The sequence below is a fragment of the Morone saxatilis genome, unplaced genomic scaffold, assembly GCF_004916995.1.
Source record: "Morone saxatilis isolate NCDOM2014 unplaced genomic scaffold, NCSU_SB_2.0 Contig3, whole genome shotgun sequence".
Classification (NCBI taxonomy): Eukaryota; Metazoa; Chordata; class Actinopteri; family Moronidae; genus Morone; species Morone saxatilis.
The window spans coordinates 15550889-15560253 of record NW_023339873.1 but is presented as its reverse complement, the minus strand read 5'-3'; the positions used below and the strand labels follow the sequence as shown (position 1 = coordinate 15560253).

The 9365-nt window shown below is 40.5% G+C and overlaps 2 protein-coding genes across 2 annotated transcripts in view; both read left to right on the top strand.

Moving 5' to 3' along the window:
* LOC118337069 (sodium-dependent lysophosphatidylcholine symporter 1-B-like) overlaps positions 1–7820 on the top strand; it is a 12511-nt gene extending 4691 nt beyond the window's left edge. Inside the window, exons 4-14 of the mRNA XM_035673911.1 lie at positions 1244–1367; positions 1455–1533; positions 1621–1775; positions 1853–1943; positions 2768–2886; positions 3199–3282; positions 4641–4724; positions 4817–4929; positions 5039–5182; positions 5422–5598; positions 5879–7820. Of these exons, the coding sequence (XP_035529804.1) occupies positions 1244–1367; positions 1455–1533; positions 1621–1775; positions 1853–1943; positions 2768–2886; positions 3199–3282; positions 4641–4724; positions 4817–4929; positions 5039–5182; positions 5422–5598; positions 5879–5933 (1225 nt within the window). The 3' untranslated portion in view covers positions 5934–7820. The remainder of the gene's footprint in view (positions 1–1243; positions 1368–1454; positions 1534–1620; positions 1776–1852; positions 1944–2767; positions 2887–3198; positions 3283–4640; positions 4725–4816; positions 4930–5038; positions 5183–5421; positions 5599–5878) is intronic.
* Positions 7821–8534: 714 nt separating this feature from the next.
* Positions 8535–9365, top strand: part of si:ch211-67f13.7 (uncharacterized protein LOC565426 homolog) — a 2802-nt gene continuing 1971 nt past the window's right edge. The window contains exons 1-2 of the mRNA XM_035673899.1: positions 8535–9107; positions 9198–9310. Of these exons, the coding sequence (XP_035529792.1) occupies positions 8616–9107; positions 9198–9310 (605 nt within the window). The 5' untranslated portion in view covers positions 8535–8615. The remainder of the gene's footprint in view (positions 9108–9197; positions 9311–9365) is intronic.

Sequence of the window (9365 nt, the reverse complement as noted above, 5' to 3'; positions counted from 1 at the left end):
GTCGCGACCACCAGCAACTTATAAATAGTTACGGTGCACTCCCGTGACTTCACGTTACGGGAGACAGGTCGGGAACGGCTTGTATACCGAGCGCTGACTCGTGTGCAGTGCATGCGTGGAGGAGGGACGGGAAATACCGCATGTGCGAAATACGCAGACTGGGTATACAACCGTTGCACAACTAGAAAATGAAACAAATAGTTTCCCCCCCGATTGTTATTAGTTTTGAGATCGTTTTGGCCCCAAAATCGTAATCATGATCCAAATTTCGATTAATTGAGCAGCCTTAATTTTAGATGTGATTAGTCTTTTTACAGCATCGCAGGAGGCTGAATTCAAAGAGATAACAGCTTTTTTATTATTAATTCAGCTGTATTTTCAGTTAACAGTTTGTTTGGTCTATAAAATGAAAGATAACAGTAAAAAAATCTCAAATATTCACAATCACAAGTTCGAAGAGCCCAAGGTGACATTCAGATTGCTTGTCTTATTAGACCAACAGTCCAAAACCCAAAGGTATTCGGTTTGCCATCACATAAACTGTAAACAACTCAATTGAGACGCTGGAACCAGAGAATATTTATTAAACGACTGTTTGAATAATTAATGTTTTTCAGCTCTACTGTTGGCGTGTGTTGATGCCAACAAGAAACACATGGTTTCCTGTTGGCATAAAAACATCTTATAATGTTCCTCTTCACTGCCCTGCAGCAATGCCTGCGTTGTAATTGTAGGGGCTTGTTTAAAAGAAAAGCTTTTAGTTGGACTGTTGTCTGTTTTTAAAGTTTCTGAAGTGGCACCAGCTTCTTTGACTAAGGTCAGCTGGAGGGCGTACAAAGTGGAGAAAAAGGCTGTTGAGTCTGAGTTGGGGTGAGAGCGAGGTGGGCCAGGGTGGCCTCACCGCTGCGTCGGCCCACCCTCGTCACCCAGACTGAGCCCTTTCTCCACACTACTCTCTAACAAGCCTGGATTAGGGGGATTATTCACAAAAGAAAAGACTGCAAGGGAGGAAAAAGGGGGATAAAGCTACAGTAACAGTTGGCAGAATTCACTAAACACACTCTTTAGCAGTGGCAAATGGCAAGCTGAGCACACTTTGTGTTTCAAGCCAAACAACACAGAACGTAGTGACTCAAATTAGGAAAACTATCTTTGATTTAAAAACAGAAAACATTTTCAAATTGAAAACACTGCAAACTGTTTATCATACTGTCTTCTAACAACCCTCTTTCTTCTCTCCCAGGATCCTTTTGTCTACGCCGTTTGCGGTGCTGACTTATTTCCTGATCTGGTATGTGCCTCCTTTCCAACAAGGGAAGATTATCTGGTACCTGGTCTTTTACTGCCTCTTCCAGTCAATGCAGACGGTTAGTATTAGTCATGTTGACACTCCCCAGTAATTGGCTCTTTTTGTGTGCACACTAGCGTAACCGTGTGTTTGTTTACGTTTGCAGTGCTTTCATGTGCCATATTCAGCCCTCACCATGTTCATCAGCAACGACCAGAAAGAGAGGGACTCTGCCACTGCATATCGTACGTCACCGACACACAACGCCTGGTTTGATCAAATTAATTAATGTTGTCGTCCGCCCGCTGACGATCCGTTTCCGTTATTCCCAGGTATGATGGTGGAGGTGCTGGGCACAGTTCTGGGCACTGCAATCCAGGGACAGATAATAGGTGGTGGCCAAGATTGTCCCACTGATGAGCCTGATGTCATTGACAGCAGGAACTCCACCAAAATCAACACTTCCAGAGTTACACTGGATGAGACAGTGAGTCTTTTGCAGCTGTTTGACACAGTGTTTACATGAGTGTTAGTCCAAGCTAATACTGTCTTTTCTCTTCTCAGAAACAAGCCTACTTGATTGCTTCAGGGGTCATCTGCATCATCTACGTCCTCTGTGCTGTAGTCTTGTTTTTTGGTGTAAAGGAGCAAAAAGGTATGAATCCATAAACTAACAAGCGCAGTTCTTATTTGTCCAATGCCAAGGTAGAATATTTGTGATTAGAGCAGAGCTGTGGACTGGAGACTGGAGTCAAACTTGAGTCATTTAGTCCGAGGACTTTAGATTCGACCTGACAGAATCTAAAAAGATTGCAGTTCAATGCTAATGACTAATAACTTCACTTGGACTTTACTTTTTGACTTCTGTTATTAAATGATGTGCTGCAAGCGTACTCTTACTCTGAATCAATCTGACTGCAGCCAATCATGTTGTGCGAGTAGGACGGAAAGATGTGTTTGTCAGTGTGGGTCAACAAAAAACATTTATCATATGCTAAACTGTCAAAAAAGTGCGTCAAAACAATAACATACCAAGGCACATCTGACGTTTTTGCTTTAAAATGTAATAAAGCTTATTTTAAATGAATAAATACAACGTTTAAAAAGCATTGAACATTTTTTACACTATTAACCTTTTTAAAATGTCCAAATTGACATTAAATGTGGTGACGGCTGCATAATGATTTGTTTGGGACTTGATTCAGGAGTTCATAGCCAAGATGTGAGACCTATGACACTCGCAGACTTTGTCCCACCTGAATTAAAGGTTATATCAGTCTGTATCAGTTGTCCTCAGGAAACATTTGGCCTCCTTGGAAGGAAGAAAAAAAAAAAAGTCAGAAATGGTGGCTACAATCTAACAGACACATAATACAAATGAGACACATACCAGAACACAGTTTTTAGTTGTCGTGCATTAAATCCTTTCAGCAAAGATGTTCAGCTGTCTTATCTTATCCTGTCCTTCGTGGATTATAGAGAACGGGCGAAAAAGATCCCAGCTCCTCACCTTCCGTCAGGGCCTGTGGCTGGTGATGAGTCACGGACCGTACATCAAACTAGTCATCGGGTTCCTCTTCACCTCTCTGGCCTTCATGGTAATACTGTGTTTCTCTATCTGTCTCATATTGGATACAGAAGTTATTTTGTATTTATTTGATGATGTCATTATAAAGGGATAATTCAACATTTTGGGAAATAATAAATAGCAGAGAATAGATTGATAGATATCTGTCCACTAAATGAAGCTGCTGCCAGGAGATAGTTAGCTTAGCTCAGCATAAAGACTTTAAACAAAGGGAAACAGCTAGCCTAGGTCTGCCCAAGGTAACAACACAACTTGTGTATAAACAAAACTTTATATGTAACAATAGTTTGCATAATAATGACTCTTCATTTCTCTTTTATAGCTACTGGAGGGAAACTTTGCCCTTTTCATCACCTACTCTCTCGGCCATAGGAAAGACTTCCAGAATATCCTCCTGGTCATCATGGTGAGTGTTTCTAATTTCCATTGAAGGTCTCTTCACCTCCTTGTAAAAGCCCTAATCAGTATGAGATTTGGAGGACATCTGCAGCAGAAAACCCTGTTTGGCTGTCCTTGTGGCATAGAGTAAGGTCCCAGTGTTTTCAGTTTCAGTTACTCTGAGGCCTTTCCTCACGCGAGGAGACGCATGCTACCGAGGCTGAAAGGGCAGATTTTCAGGGTGAGAGGAGGTGTTGTTTGGGCTCCTGGGAACCTTTCTCCCAGCCACACACTCACATGGCGTTAGCAGGAGATCGAGGGGAGAAACAGGCACACTGGAGCTTTTGTTGCCCTGGCGATCCCTCACTGCCAACATGGGAACTGCCACCATTGGTGGCGCCCTCCTTTCCATCCTCCTCTCACCGCTTTCTGCTCTGGTGCTTTTCCCTCTGATTAGGAGTGGAAATATTTTTGGGCACCACGTAGCACAATTAGAGAAGTGGGAGTTAAGTGGGAGTTAAGGGGGAGAAAGAGAATATTTTCCACTGTATTTGCCCACACTTATTGTTATTTCTCAGGCTGAGAACTTGGTAGGCTTCTTCCTGTGTGGGCATTTAACCCCAGAGGGCAAAGGTTGTCTGCCCCCTGCAGGGGTAAATCAAAACCACACAAAGCATATTGTGGCCTTGTCCCTTAACGTCCTCCTCCAGTGGCCACTTTATTCTTTCCATTTCTTTTTTTTAGCAGAATTTTAATGAAGCCCAGTTAGAATTCTGTCTTATATTTTTGTTTAAATGTTAAAATGCATATATGGCAACAAAAATCAAGCCACTTAACAGAGTTTACAGTGGAGAGCGTTATACACACTTTTATATTTTTATTGAAATGTGTCATTCATATTTGTTTTAACTACAATAAAAAAAAAAGAAATATAAGACCATATTATAGTTACACACAGTAACATGTAGCAAAAACCTCAGTGTCCTCAATGGTAACTGCTTGCCAATACCTTTGTGATACAATAGGCAATATTTACCTTGACCCCCAAGTTTTTCTCCAGCACACAAAGTGTCTGATACATTTTTCTGCAACAGAGTACAGATAAATGTTTCTTAAATTTAGATTAATTAAAAAAAAAAAAATCCATATACCCTCAAGAATGTAATGTCTTTAATATCTTTTTTGACTATGCTAATCTGGCTCAGCTTCATCTGATTGATTAATTCCAGATGAATCAGATGTTTCTATTGTTAACCTTGACTGACATGAATGATGAATATTGATCAACCATCTATTAACTGTGTACATCCCTTGTCCTTTTGCAAGCTTGCATAATGATATGTAGAGACACTAAAATACTGATAATTCTGTGTCACTTTTTTCCAGCTATCTGGGACTCTAACCATCCCATGGTGGCAGTGGTTCCTCACCAAGTTTGGGAAGAAGATGGCTGTGTACTTTGGCATGACAGTAAGTTTGAATTAACACCAAAAACAAGCTTTTTTTTTTTTTTCAAAGAGGATGTGTTATGGAACTGCTCACATTCTTCTGTCTCTCTATAGTGGGCGATACCCTTCATGATCCTAATCGTTTGCATCAAGAGCCACCTGATCATATCGTACTTGGTCTCAGTGGCGGCAGGCGTGAGCGTGGCGGCAGCTTTCCTCCTGCCTTGGTGAGTTCGTCCGCTGAACACATCCATGGATCCATATGCTGATGTGGGTGTTGATTGTGTCTCGAGTTTCCTTCTAAGTGTGTGTGTGTGTGTGTGTTTGTGCTTTCAGGTCAATGCTTCCCGATGTAGTGGACGACTTCAAGGTTAGGAACCCAGACATCCACGGTCACGAAGCCCTCTTCTACTCCTTCTATGTGTTCTTCATCAAGTTTGCCTCTGGTGTATCCCTCGGTATCTCAACACTCAGTTTAAAGTAAGTTATCTGATCCATTCAAGTTATTCTCTTATCCTCACTGTCATCCTTAAAATTTTGTCAGTACTCACTTTACATCTGCATGTGATATCTCACACTATATATGAGATAAGCTCCACGTAACAGCTCCAGTCCAGTGGTCATGTGGTCGACAATCACATAATCCTTCACCTAACAGTCTTGCCAAACTGTACTCACATCAGCTCAACTTTTCTCCCTCTATCTGCATTTTTTCGCAGATTTGCCGGCTATGTGACCGGGTCCTGCTCACAACCCGAGTCGGTCAGTTTAACCCTGAAGGTGCTGGTGTCTCCTGTGCCTGTGGTTCTTATAGCTGTGGGACTGTTGATATTGAGAACGTACCCTATTGATGAGGACAGGAGGCAGGGCAACCGAAAACTGCTGCAGGAAATGCTGTAAGTGAAAAGTGAAACGCACCTACATGCACTGAACTCACGACAACACAGAAGTTTACACTTTATTCAGGATAAAACTAAAGGGTAGACACCCATTGTTGTGCAGCAGGACCTGTGTATGACTGCAGTAAACAAACCAGTGAGATGCTAAGCTGTGCTCTGTATACCTGAGATAAATTCAAATGAATCCTGTTTTGCTCCGGTGTTGGCTTGCATTATCTACCCTGTTTGAACAAGTCCTTTGTGTTTGACTCCTGGCTGTTCTCCCGTGCTTTAACAGGGACTCTGAAACAGATTCTGAGTCTGAAACTTCAGCGCTTGGGAGCAGCGTGTAACGGAGGAGGACGAGCCAACCACCACCACTGCATGTTTGCACAAGCTGTTGAGGGACATGACCACCAACTATCTGGACTAACAGAGGAGGGACCAAAGACCACTATTGCTGCCTAAAACTGAACAGCATGAAACGGACTCCCTTCAGTAGATCCCTCAGGTTTACGTCGCCCTCTAGTGGCCAGCCAGTGTCATCTTTTGTGCAATTGAAGTTTCTCCAGCTGTGTCCCAATAAAACTTCATCTGCTAAAACTGAAAAGCACACAGTTTACAAAACGCCAGTGTTTTATTTATTCAGGTAGTGTAGTGCCAAAGTTATTGACCGTTCTCCAACCCTTTCACCTCCCAGTATGCTGAGGTTGTCTTTCATTGTTTAGCTGAAACCACCATGGGATCGGTCCATATTTTAACCTAAATGGGTATCTACCACTAAACTGGACAGTAACCTCTTATCACCCTATAATTTAAAAGGAAGACAAAACATGTTTTTGTTCAACCACTACAGTTTGAGACTCATGGGAGCTGTAGTCATTTTTTATCTTTTATTCAACAAAGAGAATTTTTTCCAAAGATGTATTACTTTATGACTTACTGAGATGTACCTGTAGCTTTCTACCATGTCATTTACCTTGACTAGTTGTTCCTCCTCCACTTCCTTTGTGTGATGAATTGTGGGATTCTAGTGTTGAACTCTATTCTTACACTCCTCCAGTGGGAATGCACTACACTACATACTGAAAAGCTGGTTAGAATAGACTGAGATTGGGACACAGCATGTGATTTGTGATATTGTTTATGAAGTATTCATTCACTGGTTTACAAGATCGGACCTATACTCGTGCAGAGTGTGATGTTACCTTTGATGTTTACCATGTCATAGGTCAGCTGTCTGTGACTTTCCACTCAGTCGGTGCTCTGTAGGAAATCTACAGCATAGCCCTTATTTATGAAGGGCATACCAGCACTATTCCACTAATTGGAGTTGTATGGAGCTGTGCTACAATTTGTACTTTTCATTAGATGTTGTTTCCTATAGATAATTTCATGAAGGCAAAAACAAGTGTACTTGAATCTTCTGAAGGGGAAAAGGCACCTTGCAGTACTGTATGTAGTCTGAATCACTACCTTACATCTTTGTAATAAGTTGCGATGAGATTTTCTGTTGAATTTGTTATCGAGTTATTTTTCTTTTTGCTACTCAGAAGGGTTTCCCATCATACCTTTTTGTGCTTTAACATTTCAGCCAGTCTCTCATGAGGTTTAATATACATTTCTGAATGTGCTTTTACAACGAAGTCTTTTCATTGAGCATATTCTAAAAATGTTCAAAAATGCTTTATTTAATTATTTATTTAAACAAACTATTGAAGGGATTATAATTCTTCGTATGAAAGCACATGTGTATAATAACTTATTAACAGTGTATGGTTACTGACGAATATGTTAGTGATTTTGAAGTCCTACTGAAAACATTTGAGAACATCAAAATGGTGGATTTTTTTTTCTTTTTCTAAGAAAATAAAATATCAAGTTGCTATAATGTGATAAACTAGCCGCTTTTACAGTATTGTGACACAACAGCAGCACAATCAAATAGATGCCTTGATTTAACCTCAAATGACCTTATTGGTTAAAATAGTTCAAAAAAGATCTTTAAAATGTAATATATTCTGCATAGTTTTCATTTTGCTTTTGAAATTGCACTGAATGAACTGATTGAAAACACATTACAATCTCTACTTGGTGTTTATATGCTGCTGTATGTATAATATGTAAATACTTTTTTCTAAGTTGGACCTGACTTGATGAGCAGTATATAATTCAGTGAAGATATGAATTCATGTGCTGTACATTTGTAATTTTAAGTCTGAATAAAGTTTGTCAAAGCAGAGAAACCTTGTGTTATTATTGCAAAATCAACTTGTTTATATGCCAGGTTCATTTCATAGAATCACATTCAGGTAAGTTGGTACAGCATTGGTACATAAATAACAAATCTGGCCCTCCACCAAAGATATTTGGCCCCTTAATGAAATCTGATTAAAGAGAATTTAGTTTATTGGTAACTGAAACTTTGACATCATTTTACAGAAATCAACAGTAGATAATGTAAATACAAAGCTCATTTAAATACCAATAGGACCTTGTAACACTGTTTAAAGATAAATGATCAATTATATTTAGTCTTGTTTTGCAACACAGAATACATTAACTTTAATTATTCAGTCTTTGTTAATATTCACTTCCCAAAAAACTACACACCCTAAAAGAAATATGTCCTCAGATACAGTCCTAAAAAATACATTTAATTCTTTTAATTCATGTATAAAACATTAAAAGCATACAGACCTGTTTCCATTGCATCTATAAAACCACATTACCATTAAAAAATTATGTATTGTATTAATCATTTAACCTTATTTTCTTCATTCTAACATAAAAATGTATCTTTACTTTAAGTCATTTACATCAAGATTCTATGACTTGAATAAAGAACATTATTGAAAAAATCTGTAAAACTGCCACTGGTCCCTTTAAAGACTGAAATCAACTCAAGCTGAACTTCGCCTGTTTGGAAACAAGCTGCCAATTTATCTTCGACACTAATCACCTCCAGCCGTGGCTGAGCGGTGATTTTACGCGCAGATTGAAAGAGAAAGGTCGACGTACAACAGTCTGTTGCGATGAAAACAAAGTGGCATCTCTATATTTTGTGGAGTGTTTTATCACTTGGTCTCCTCAGCTGTGCACTGGACACATATGATACTCTACTTTCGAGAAGGAAAGTTTTCAAACTGGGTACGCAAAAATCCAAACCAATTAAACTGTCAGCAGGCGACAGAAAATCCTCCCAGAGGTTACCTGCCAGCACGTCTCCATTGTCTCAACTCACTTCACAAAGGCCCTACCCTGCTCTGGCACCTGTAACACCTCGATCCATGCGCCCAGGGAAGCCGCGGGCAAAGATCCAGTCGGACTTTGCTTACCTCCCAGACGTTTCTGTGACTTGCTCCACGTCCGACTTCGTCGTGCGGGTCAAACCATCTTTCTACGGTCTGGGCGCAGATGCTGAGGAGCTGAAATTAGGCAGCACCTGCAAAAGCAACGGGGTCCTCAGACCATACGGAGACCTCCTCTTCACCTATCCTCTGACAGCGTGCGAGTCCGTGCGTCAGGTAAGATTTTCAGGCGTGCCATTTGGTTACACACTCTCCCTGCATAGTATTGAAAATCACCTGACCCCTGTTTCTGACCTCTCTTGACAGTCGGCCCGCGGTTATCTGATCTACAAATACATGCTCCATTATGAGCCTTCCCCAAAGCGTTTCCCAAGCAGAGCGCACCGGATCGATGTTGATATTGAATGCCGTTATCAAAGGTTAGACTTGTCTCTTAGATATTTCCGACATCATGTATGTGTGTATATGTGTGTG